Source organism: Numenius arquata, chromosome 1 (genome assembly GCF_964106895.1).
Source record: "Numenius arquata chromosome 1, bNumArq3.hap1.1, whole genome shotgun sequence".
Taxonomy (NCBI): Eukaryota; Metazoa; Chordata; class Aves; order Charadriiformes; family Scolopacidae; genus Numenius; species Numenius arquata.
Window position 1 is genome coordinate 7,495,896 of NC_133576.1, and position 13,514 is coordinate 7,509,409.

The 13,514-nt window shown below is 38.0% G+C and overlaps 1 protein-coding gene across 2 annotated transcripts in view; it reads right to left on the reverse strand.

The window, feature by feature from the left end:
* ARHGAP8 (Rho GTPase activating protein 8) overlaps window positions 1-13,514 on the reverse strand; it is an 80,911-nt gene that overhangs the window by 25,154 nt on the left and 42,243 nt on the right. For both annotated transcript variants that reach the window (XM_074168657.1, XM_074168665.1), the window contains exons 5-7: window positions 13,333-13,419; window positions 9,452-9,550; window positions 8,200-8,310 (exon numbers count right to left, since the gene is read on the reverse strand). In XM_074168657.1, the coding sequence (XP_074024758.1) occupies window positions 8,200-8,310; window positions 9,452-9,550; window positions 13,333-13,419 (297 nt within the window). The remainder of the gene's footprint in view (window positions 1-8,199; window positions 8,311-9,451; window positions 9,551-13,332; window positions 13,420-13,514) is intronic.

Below are 13,514 nucleotides of genomic sequence, written 5' to 3' on the forward strand. Positions count from 1 at the left end.
AACACTTTGACCTCATTCCCCATTCCAGGAAAATAATGCTGAGCCACCAGTGCATTTTCTTCCAGTTCCAGTTTCATTGCCCACCCAGTCCTACTCTTTCCTATTTTCAACATGCAATCTCTTCCTAGGCAATAATGTCTGTGTATCTGTATATTATACAGATCCTCCTAGACCATATTTATTTCCCTCTACTGCGCATGTTTTGTGTGCCACTGCCCTTAGTGCTATATAAAACAAAGCAACTTGTTACTTGATTGTAATAAACTTGTTAATCCAGCTCCCAGAGCTCGTTCTACTATATCAAATACCTAGACCAACTTGCTGTTTGAAAGGTTCTAAGTCATTCCCTCAGCTGCAGAATTAATGAAGTTGATTTACGGATTTGTATCCTAAGTCCTAACTCTTTCCTCATCATAGTAATCTGGTATCATTTCCTTATGTCATCTATAACCTCACTTCCCTTACAGAGTATTTTCATTTCCTCCTCTCACCTCTTCATGTCGTATTTCTTCATAAGGTAAGGAGTAGCTCATAATTAATCACCATCTAACTAACTGGTCACAAGCAGACCAAATATAGCAGAGAACTGAATTCCTGCTATAATTTCTCTCCTTCCAGCCAATGATTTTTAAAAGCTTCTAGTACTTGTGAGAGCTCTGCTCCTCTGTTAAATTTGGTTGACATAAGCCCATGGCTCTTCTGTGAACCTAACTAAATATCAATCTACTGAACAAATTTTTCCTGCCTTTTTTTTTTTTTCAACAAAGTATCCATATCAGAATCTAAAGCGTATAAAATTCAATACTGCTTTATGTGTGGGTTAATACTACTTTGTGGACACTGCTGTATTTATATCTAACAGGAACTGTTTAGGAAAGGGGAATTTTCCTTGATGTAAACAGACATAGGGATTTTGATAAAAAATATAGCCAAGTTTCACAAAACCATGTTCATAACATGATAAATTTAGACATTTGATCAAATAAATTCTACAATATATGCAATACACTTGCAGGAAGAAAAGGACTAACAGCAAGGAACAAGTTTAATTCAGATAATCCTAAAGTATAATCTTTTATATGTTAGCAGTTCTCAGCATTTGCTGCTGCTTGCAAGTATGATCTTTAGATGAAATGATACAACTTCTTGTCCTTACACACTGGCAAGGGACCGTTAATTTCAATATGAAACAGCACTGGTCTTGCTGGAGTAATCATTCTCTGTGGTATCATAACAACATGATAACGGCCAGAGAAATATTTATGACCTGACTTGTATGACCAAGTCCAACCTCAATCTTCCTCATTATCACAGACATCTTACAAGAGCTAAACCAGAGACCATTAAGTGCCTCATGAAAAAAACTCACTGACTAGAAAAGGCCATGGCTTGAAATGCTACCAAGACCAAGTTTATGACCTAGTCCTCTGAGAAGCACCCTCTTCTTACTTACAGTGACAATCAGGTACCTCCATAAAAAAAAAAATCCTCTCAGCCCCTTTCAGGATACATATCCCATCACTCCTAGTCTCTCCTGCTCCTTCCAGCTTAACAGTCTTACAGCAGCTGCACGCATACTGGTGACACTGTAGAGCAGAAGGTCAGTGTCAGTATTACAACCATGCAGGAGTTGTGTAGTGCTCTCAGACCAGCTCCGAGACTCAGGTTGTTCTCCCCTTCCCCCTGCCTTCCGTCTGGACCTCAGAGAAGAGAAATTAGTAAGTAACTTTGCTTCAGTGCCATGAGCTCTCATACCAGCCCCTGCAGAAGTTGGCCACAGCAAAGGGAAAAGAGCCATGCAAACCCCCTGCTCTGAAAGGCAGCTTCTGGAGCTGAATTATTTTCTCTCGCAGTAGATCAGTGTTGTATAACAACCCACCTGCAACAACATAGAACAAAACAGGCAGTGACTGTGCAGCCCCATTAATAAATTAGCCTTGCTAATAAACCACACAAGGAAGGAATGTAGGGGTTCTTTGCACAGCATGCAAAGTTGAAATCCCCAGTGAAATTATATCCCCTGGTAAGGGACTAAACAAGAAAAGGGGCTGGGAGATGAGGTCAGTACCAAGGTCAATGTGCAGGATACCAGCGAGGAAAAGTCTGCAGCAAATCAAGGTAAGGAAAAAAACCCAACTATTTATTTTAGCCTTTCTAATAGGGGAGTTATAATACACTTCTTGTGTGTCAAATAATTTTACTTTCTGTATTCAGATTAGTACCCTAAACATTTAGGGCAACTTTTATTAAAATTAGTCGAAAGCCTAATTCACTTAAATGGGAACATCATCAAGACTTTAATTTGCTTGGAAGCTGTTACATCTTTATTATTGACAATTTAAGCTCATGGAACCCATTCTCAGTCTCTCTGAAGTTGCACTGATTGTTTTTGCTTTCTTACAGCTGCTTACTCCAGAGGCACCAAATAGAACCCAGCAGCTTTTTATAAATGTTTTCTAATTATTATTGTTACCCATAAATGTGTTTCCCATTTCAGTATATAAATAGCAAACTGATTATTTACAGCACTTGCTCCTGCTGAGCACTAGTTTATCTGTCAGAGAGGTGAGACAAATAACTGGGCTATAATTTGTAATAATAAAACTTACACATCGTTTTTCTTTTCTAGGAAAAAAGATACAGTTTCTGCTCATCTCCATTTTCTACAGGATTCCCATTTCCCTTGAAGGAAGGTTTCATGCCCAGTACAATGAAAGAGGTCCACAAGACAAATGCTATGTTAAAATAGAGTAGATATTCACTAATAGTTACACGAGAAGGTTTGTTCTGTTTCTCCAACACTGGGGAAATCTGGGATGGATATTTTCATAGCATTTCGCAATGTGGGACATAGTGTTCAGTTTACAAGACCTAAAGTGACAAAAAAATAATAGGGACATTACCATAGCTAATGTAAATCAGACTGGCTCAGAGGTCAATGAAATTACACCTCTATCCTCTCTTTGTGGATCCTGTCAAGTAATCTGCATTTTTCTTGCCTTGTTTGGGATAGTGTGACGAGCAGCTGTGCTTTATAATGGACAATGCAAACTGACACTGGAGATCAGGCACTACTACAGGCAATTTGAAATGAGAGATCTCTTACGCTTTCTGCTTAAGAGATGAGCTTAACAGAGCATTTCAGTGCATGGTATAGTTTTCTGTAACTGATTCACAGATTTCACTGAATTTTTCACTGAATTTTTTTAGAGTTGGAAGGGACCATAGAGATCATCTAGTCCAACTCCCCTGCTGAAGCAGGATTGCCTAGAGCATGTTAGAGCATATTGCTCAGGACTGCATCTGAATCATATTGCAGCAACACATCAGATTCAAGAGGGATCTATTCCAGTAAACACAGTAGCCAGGGAGAATGAGTCCTCCTCACTACACGATATACGATTAGTTACTGCAACACATTATATACCCAATGACTCGTTTCAAGACAGTGGACTGTTATCAAGAAAGGCCTTTACACATTGTTCTGAAGTGTCATTAAGTATTCTTGGCTGATAATCTTTCTCTCTCTCTGCTTTCCCTCTCCTTTTCATTTTTCCCCTGCTGAGACATGCTGAGATTTGGTTTAGAATGCATTCTTCCTCCCTGGTCATGCATGCACAGCATGCACAAGCAGAAAGATTATGACCAGAAGGAAAGCACCTTGAAATGTTTATGATAACAATTCAACAAGCAAAAGCTATACAGTTGTGGCAATTGTGTGCATTTTCTCTGCCCCCTCTCCCCATCCATGGCAATAGATAGAAAAACAAAACATTTCCCGTCTTCCCACAAAAGCTATTTAATTTTAGATTTTAAAACCAATCGGAGAAAACAGAACAATGTCAATAGCTAGTCAAGGTCAACTCTGTGCTCTGTGCTGGAGCTCAGCTGTAGCTTTCCTTGATTACAGAGGCAATCGGGTGCAGCAACAGGGGTTTATAGGAGCTTGCTGAACATACAGCAGAGGACAATGATGCTGCTTGGCCCATATAGTCAATTATTAATTCCTTTAAAGTACTGCATATTTAGGAAGCTTCATTCATGCATTTTAACTGTATTTATCTGATCAACAGAAGCAGAAGATACCCCAAATTTTTCCTTGCCTTTTGGAACATAAAATCTTTATTAATGGCTTTTAGAATAAAAATCCTATTTTTCACCCTGACATGCAGTGCAAACTAGCAAGGTCGTATTCTGAATAGCTAATTCCTGCTGCTCTACATTTCGTGTGTGAAGGTAGCATTGCTGAATGAACAGCATATAGTCTTGCTATATCAACACAATACATGAACATTCTTTGAAATGTCTAGATTTATAAAAGTAATAGCTACTAGTGAGTAACAGAAGGTCATTTTCATAGTACTGTAGTACTCCCCTCTGTCAGTCTCTAATCACTATAAGCTGGGACATTATACCCGAGGAAGTATCGCTGCACACTTGCCCTGTTGTAACACTGCTCCCTGCTAACATCTGCTATTGCCCTCTGTTGGAGACATGACGTGAGGCTTGATAAACCTTTAAACTAACTCATTATGGTTGTTATCCTCCTCACTCTATCTGCACATAAGAAGCTTGAATTAGCAAGTTAGAGAAGGACATAATAAACATTAAACATGCAAGCTATCCCACACACTCTGGGCTACATATTCTAAAGTAGCTGTCAAATCCGAGCATGGATTCCCATTAAATTATAACTGAAAAATTAAGCGTGGACAAAACCTCTTCAGGATAACTGTTCTGTCTGATATGCCCATGAAGATGAACATTAGTTTCAGTTGTGTCATTTTATATTTTCAAGAAAATCACACAGTTTTTAACACGAGTTCAAACCATTACAGGTGCATTTTGGCAAGCAGGCAATGCTGGCTGGGGATCAGAAATGCTATGGAAAGTCCGTCATTCAGCAAACTGGGCAAGTCTGCTCTGTACATGTAGCCATAAGGAATTAAGTAGGGAGGAAGCCAATCTTTTTTTGGTCCTTCACACTTTATTCTAAAGACATCCTATAAGCCACCTTTGGATGGTGGCTTCATTAAGTTCATTTATTATTGTTTGAATTGGCATAGTTTCAGTGGAAACTTCAGGACAACTTGGTATTAGATTCAAGTTCTAGTTGCAAAGACCAAATTATTGTGTCCTCACAGGAGCTCACAATGAGGAAGGTATTCCAATTCATGTCTGTGCTTAATAAAGTACACGTTTAAATCCCCAACGAGTATATTTAAATAAAGCCGGATGGACACTTAAGATCCAGTCAGCTTGGTGCGTGTTTGTTTTTTTCTCCCCACAAAGAGTTTAGGATGACACTGAGGGGTTAAAAAGATCACATGTAGCCATTTTAAATTCAGATTTTGGATCCTGAGTGGATGGGGGTAACATAAGAAAGAAAAGTTTTGAACTAACCTGATAATAAGATATACAACTCACTCATAAATTAAAGCTAATTCAGTATAGATTATATTTCAAAGAATTATACTCCCAGCTCTCACAGACCTTCCACAATTTTCAAATGCCCAGTTGCCTTATGTTATTTTGAAAATCTGACTCTACAAGGTTAAAAATGTCTTTGTGAGTTAACAGATTCCTCCAAGACAAGGCACTGATCCCAGACAGTCATTTATCAGTGTCTAGATGGAAACCTCCTTCAGCTTCATTTTGCTGTCCTAACAAAACAGGTTTTTCCCCCCCTGCCCACTGGACAAAAGTGAGATATTTTGAACCAATGCTTAGCCACTTTTTGCTCTTCTAGTTTTTAATTATAGCTCTGGAAAGCAAATGTAATAACCAATATAAACTGAGAAAAAAGTTAAATGAGGAAGTATTACCAGAGACAGCATTGCTCGCTGCTTTTAGGGAGGCACTTTTAAACGGGTATGGCTTTACCACCTTCCACAGACAAAAGTCATTAGGATACCATTATCAAACATCTTATCAAAATTAGGCCACCTATGACGGCTTTGGATAAATCCTATTCACCAACCTTTTACTGACTCAATAAAAATCATCATCCCAGAAGTACTGAATCTGATGAAACCTCAGGCCTATGGGCCTTACTGCTTCTTTTCTTAAACTAAAGAAAAAGACTCCACAGAGAGACAGTCCTTTAATGACAGCAGCTTTCTCTCAGCAGCATCTCTGACAGTACAATTTTTTACTAACTGTAGTGAAATACACAGCACACATATTCCCATAAGCCTATAGAAAATAAAATCAGGGTCTCCCTAAGGCTCTCTTCAGAAAAATGGAAGAGCCTCACCCAGGAGAAGACTTCAAACCTGCCTCTTTGCTAGACAGATGGGAGGTCACTGCCATTTTGTCATTACAGTCTATAGAGATCATAAAAGGAGAAGGAATTAGCAAAAGCAATTAATTCATCAAGTTGAAAGTTGATATTTTTCCTTGGTTCAGATTTTAGAAGCTCTCCACACATATCATTCCTTCTCCTCCGTTAACTTTACCTTTCTTCACAAACACAGCCTCAATTTCTCATTTAGTCATAGGGGATTTGTTTATTTGTGATTTTTATGTGGTGAAGCAGCACTGTCTCTTTCTAAAGAGGGAATTTGGACAAGGGTGGGCAGACAGAGGAATGAATATCCCTGTATACGTTGATTTTGGACACCTGAGCCCTGTAAGCTGCACTCATACATGGATGGCATCTGTCCATCAGCGCCTCCATCACCAGTGCTGGAACTCTTTAGGTCAAAAATGATAGTAATGCCTCGCTTGGCATTTCTCCACCCACAGATCTTCCACAGAAAACCTCTTTGTAAGCAGCCACCGTTTTTATACTTGGGAAAGCTAAGGGACATGTCAAGGACGCAGTTTGCTGATGGTAATGCAGCTGGGAAGTGGCAGAGTCAGGAAGGGTGGCCGCCACAGCCTTATCATGTGCAGCCCAGCGAAAGACACTTTTACTGTTCAGGCACTGTCAGAGAAATAAAATACGACTAGCAGATGGTAAGAGTAGTCCACAACATGCTGTCTGATCACATAAGCCTACAAAAAGTTTGATAGACCTGCTTGAGCAGCCAGGCTGGGCTGGAGGCAAGTGACAGAGTGTGCCCCGATGCCTGCAAACAATCCAGGTTTTACTACTGAAGTGGTGGCATAAAACATTGTCCTCCTTAATGACCCAGCAGAGCCCACCTAAAAGATACTCTCTGAATTAGGGAACTGAGTTAGCCATGTTTCAAGTGTTAGGTTGAACTCTGAAGAGGTATCATAAAAGTTAATGTCATAGTAGCTCTTACACAATAGATATTGATTGTTCTAATTTCAGGCCTTCCAGAGAGGACTAATGCTTAACATTTAACCAGGGGAAAATTATATTTTATATCTCATTTACAGCTGAATCATTAGAACCAGAAAAGTAGACTGGGGGTGGGAGGAGATTTGACAAATGTCCACGTATCAGACAGCCTAAAATGCCTTTGCTGAATGCAAACAATTTTCTTCAGCTGTTTTTGAGAAGGATGCCACAGAAAGATGACAGAAATTACTGTGGGTAGGAAGCTAGAAGGTTTTGTGGTGTTTTTTTTGTGGGTTTTGTTGGTTTTTTTTTAACCAAAATTGAATCTTGCAAGTACTATTGCCATCCCATTCCTTCTGTAAAGTAAATCACTTTTTATACCACATACAGTGCTGTAATCTATGTAAACAGCTGTCAGGGCATTTCTGTAAGGAAGTGATTTTATTCATTTCATAAAACTCTGATCACAACAATATGTGAGCAATGAAACAGCAATATATAAAGGCTCAAGCATCCATTTTAGCTTTATGCAGCCATTTTGGAGCCTGACGCTTTGTTTTGGCTTTGCTATCCACCATCTAACTGTCTCCAAAACACTTTCACACTGCCAGCATCCACCAGCAACAGATTAGCTCGAGGCTCTGTCATATATGGGCAAATTTCTGTCCACTGGGAGAAAAGTTGTGCAGTCATGCTGGTACTAACTACCACTAACTACAAAGATAAGCATGTAAACATGAAGACCAGGCAGGTCACAAGGACAGAGGTACTTGTCCTGAATTCATAAAACCTATTTTCTAGCCTTGTAGTTTTGTGGCTTTCAAAGAGAATGAGAAATGAAACATATAATAAACAAAATATTTGCAGACATTCTGTCCAGTGAATGTGCACATTACAGAAGGCTGCGGGGTATAGAAATCTCGTATTTTAGAAATCTCATAGCTTACTATTTCAGGCTGACTCCAAATTGCTGGGTAGGTAGAGGTGGCCGTGGTGGAGGAATCTTAACCACAGGTGGCAGTTTTCCCTTCTGTTTCCCCCGAAGATTTTCATCATGTCTGCAAAATTCAAGAAATCATTGATTTTCTGTGCACCACCATTGACAAACTATATATATGAACAGCTATCAGTATTGCTCATAATGCTGACTTGCTGACAATTTCCACATCTTACAGAACTTGGATTTAATTTCAGCAGTAGGGAAATTTTTTAGTAGTATTTGTGGTAGAATACTTAAGCAAGACATACAAGAGCTCTTTTGCTTCAACCAATGGAGTATAGTAATAAATGTGTCCAAAAAACAGGAACACGCTATAATTTAACAGCAAAATTCAAACCTATTTGCTACTCAAAATACAACTCCCCTTTCTTTGGCAACCATGCAATCCAATTTATAACCTTAGAGCTGTAAGGTATTTTTCCTTATTCCATATTTACACAAAAGGTGTGTAAAAACCCACCAGGCATCAATAACAGTCATAATCAAAGCTTCCAGTTACTTTCATTCAGCAGTGACATAAAATCACTTCCTGTCAGTACATCAAAGCATTTCCATGTAAAGTGCTGTGTCGAAAAGACCGTTATTGATACTAATACTGGCACTTGACAATTCCAGCCCTATGCATTTCTTTTTCTTTTCCTCTCCCAACCCCTCTCCAATACTCCTCCCTAATACACATACATGCACGATATAAAAGTAATAGATCTGCTAACAGTAGATATATCCATAAAGTTTAAAATCAATCAACACTTTGCTGACTGGGAATGCTCTTAGCAAAAGGAAGTCACTTAATCTGTTACAATATGAAAGCAAAGAGATCAGGATTACATTTTTGACCACAAACATTATGCGATACTCTTAAGCAGTAATGACATACGGACTGGTTTTGTTAACACTCACGCAGAAGCTGCAGTTACACTAAGAAAATGCTCCACAACTGAGATAAAGATGTTCCAAATCTTTAGAAAACTATATAGCATTCTCTTCTCTTTTAGAGTCTCTTTTAGAGAACCCAATGCACTTCAGCACGTCTTTGATGGCAACGTAGCTTTCAGAATTAAATCCAACCAAGCACAAACAGGTAAATTAGACTTTTAATCACTGAAGAAACAGGATTAGATTCTGTTTGGACTACAGTGAACAGGATGCAACTCCACCTGAGAAAAGGTGAGACAACGCATTTTAAACTTGCCACATACCGGATGACTTCTTGAGGGATATTTAGCTGGTCATATTTGAGATGCTCTCTCAGGTCACTTAAATAGTTCAAGTAGGTGATTTTTTTCCCAAACTTATGGCTAAAACAAAATAAAATTTAAAAAAAAAAAATCACAAAGAAGTATAAAAATCAGCATAGGAAGAACATTTATGGAGGGTTTAGTTTCTATTACAAAAATGTAAGTGCTGATGCAACTCAAAATTAGACTGTAATTGAAGCAGCAGGAGACATAAGATGTATTTCATTTCATATGATCAAACATATACAGTGCATGCCTGAGAGTCTGATTTGAATAAAAATAACTGACTTCCATCTGAATGTTTTGTGATTTGCATAGATATGAAAAACACTACTTTAAAAGCCACTGAAAAACAGCTTTCACACAGCATTAGAAAGACCTCTGAAGAACTGTTAACTTTAGGAGAAAATGTTATGGCCAACAGAACAACATGTTTGTGCTATTTAGGCACTGCTCCCTGCCAAAAGACAAAATAATGGGGCTGTAGACACAAACTATAAAGTAGTAAGCGACAGGCAAGATTTTCAAAGCATGGATAGTGTATACCCTTGAAGCGTTGGGCCATCAGCTTTGCCTATTTTGAAAAGAGCTGGACAGCTTCTAGGAAACATCCTGAATAATAAGGTTTTTCTATGAGTTGCACAAAACAGATTTCCAAATTCCAAATTTGAAGCACCAAGTATCACCAGTTAGGTCTTGAGTTTCAGCCAGAATACACTACTTAAAGGTTGAGGCATTCAAACAAAGCTCAGGACACATTTATACATGTGGTCTGAAATAATTTCATATTTTTCCACAACACAAAATCTCTGTCCTGTAATGAAGTGTCAAGCAAAATGATAGGTGTTTATGATAAAAAGTATGCTTTGCTGCAACTTACTTTGATCGTAAAATACAAGAAAAATTCTCTCCCACTAACGAATTTATCCCCGGATTGTCAAATACACGTACACACACTCCCTCTAGTGGGAGATGGCACTAATATGAGTCACTTCAGCATTTTCAAAGCTTTTAATTGAAATGAGCTAAATTTTGCCAGCAGGCAAGACAGCAAGGGGACACTGACGGATATCAATCTGTGTGTGTACAACTTCAGAGCTCTTCAGTGTGTCTTTTAGCCAAAACAGCCTGTGATTTCAACATCTCACCTAAGCCACGGGCTAGCACAGAATTCTCTGTAACTAATCAGCCCTGGTAACAAAGGACATGTTACAGGGCACATAATTTGTAACTAAATCCTGGGCAATTAGGAATTATTCCTGTTCCTTAAAAATGCCACATCACCACCACCACCTAAATGTATATTAATTTGATAACAGGTGGGTGGCTTCTGTTAGCTCACATACAGAAATACGCTCTTACAGTTTTCTTGCAGCTTGGAAAAAATACATTTGACTTGACACTACCTTCTTGATCACCTCTTTTGGGACTGGAAAGGAGATCAACCTATCTACCGTATTTACATTTTCGTAAATACTTTCAAATAAAGCATGCTAAAATATTTATTACTTTCGTTCTTCACTCTAATAATTCTGTCATTCGTCCAGTTCTTGGCAAACACATGTTCATGTAAAAGTACTTAGGCCATGTACTAACAGGTACCAAATGTACTAACAGAGCTCTGAAGAATAATGACATGTTTCTTCATAATGGAATTTATTTTACATCTGTGATTTTTAGTGGAAACACTATCTACAGCTGAGTCTGGGCTATAATCCAGCAGAACTAGAAACAGAAAGTCTAGAGGACTTTTCTGCCTTTTTGTGAAGTTTGGTTTAATATTGACAGTTAAAGAAAAGTGTGATCTACTAAGATATGATTATTCTAAACTGGAAGGAAAAGGTACTGTGAACAAATTTTAAATTGTACTATTCTAGTAAATTAAAAATTTTAATAAGTTTTAGTATCAAATGAGAGTACAATTTAGGTAAATTGTATATAGGCACTTTCACATTTGAGTTTTAAAATTATATTCTTATGTTTTCCTTCACTTGACACACCCAAACTTGAGTTAACCTAAACCACAAATGCATGTGAGCATTTTTGCAATTAAACCACTTTAAGCAGTAAAGAGGGGTTTTTTTTCCTAGCTTCAGCTAATTCCTGCCTTCTGGTTTATCGGCCTTTTCAGAGTTTACTCATACTTTCAATTATTTTGTCAATGCCAGTGTACAAGTATCTTTGTTTCTGTTGGTGACATATTTTAACAACAGAGAGAGTTGAAAAATAAGGACTCAAATCAAGTATTCAGGTACACATTGGTAAAAGCTGAGCACAAACAACAACAGCCAATCCTGATGAAAGCAGGGTGTTAAGAAGATCAAGATGATGATGCATCTAAGTTGACAAGCCCTGGTTTGAATTTTCTACGCTAAATACGAATGCTTAAACTTATCAGGATCACCCATTTTCACATCCAAATTTAAGGATTTAGTGGCTAGTGTATCATACTCTTCCAAGATAAAAAGCATTCATCTTATTTACACAGACATAGTAAGATCCAGGGAAAATTTTTTGGAACAGGTACCTGTAAACTTCTCTTTTGTAAGAATTAGCAGCCACTTATTACTCTAGGTCAAATAGCCCACTGTGGCTCCACTGAATGCATTAACACTCACAGACTAAAAACCATCGGTGCCCCAAAACTGCTTGCCTGGAGCTATTCCTAAGGAGCTCTCAGCTGCCTCTGAGAAAGAAGCTGATTCCACCTCAGTGTTGTAATGTACATCAAGAGTTTTTCTGGTTTTATTGGGCTTTTCTTCTACAAAGTTTTCCATACCCATCGTACAGCAAATCAGGAACAAAAAAATCCATTCCTGAGGTATTATCAGCTACTGGACCTCCTGTTTCTGTCACATTTTTCTCGCCATTGGTCTGCGTCCTGAATCTCTGGCTTTTATTTCACTTCCAGTTAAAATAAAGATCTATAGCCAGTCATCTTCTTTCAAGAACAGCATGTTCTGTAAGGATTTTTAGCTACAATGACTTTTTCGTTTTCACGTTTCTTACATGTTCTGATCTGTCTAGAAGTTAAACTCCCCCCCCTCCTAATTAATTAACTTTCTACCAGTCGAAATTGAACGAATTGCAAGTTACTGCAATGGACATTTTTAGTTGGTTTGTTATGACTTCTCAAGATAAGCTGTTTTTGTCCTTTAGCCCTGAGGACATTCATAGTGTAATCTGCAAAATGTTAGAATTACTTTAAAAGTGACAGAAGTTCAGGAACAAAAACTAAGAAAACCCAACTATCCTAGCACTTAGCATTATCTGCACATTGTTGCCAGTTCCGTGCAGATAACGTCATGTTTTACCATGCAAAGAATGCACCAGTAAAATCTACCTTCATCATTATACCTTCCACCTCAAATTCTTATGGGCACTTCAGGGCTTATCCATGAACTTTGAATACACAAATAGTATAATTCCTATTCATCGCAGCACTTGAGATCAGACCGAAGGTTAACCATCTATTATCTGCTTTACCGTACCACCTAGTAACTCCAGTCACGGACCCAGTTCTATTGTGCTAAGTGCTGTCAAAGCGGACAAAAAAGTCATTCATGGTCCACAGAATAACTATATTTTAAAGTGATATTTACTTTAACGTAGGAGTAAAACGACTATGAATTGAGACTCCCTGTTCTTAGAAAGAAAAGAACTCTATCCCATTATTCATACCCAAGCTTAAGCTCACCTCACTCATTAGTTCAACACAGTTTAAATGGCTATTGTGCTCTTGCCTGACATATTTTACCTCAAGAGTTTTTAAAAGCAACTTACTAGAGAACAAACCATCCTTAAACTAAATGGGAAAATGTGTTGAATAAACTACCAAGTACCTTATAAGAGGTTTAAAGATATTCCACAGAATTTTTATGAAGTTGGTTGGATGTACAACATAGAGTGCTTTAAGGTTTTTCTTATACCTAGGAAAAGAAAATAAAATTGTTAGAAGACTTTTGAATATCATAGACAGTAGAACTGAATAGCTGCCACTGAATGGGAGGTATTATTACAGGAA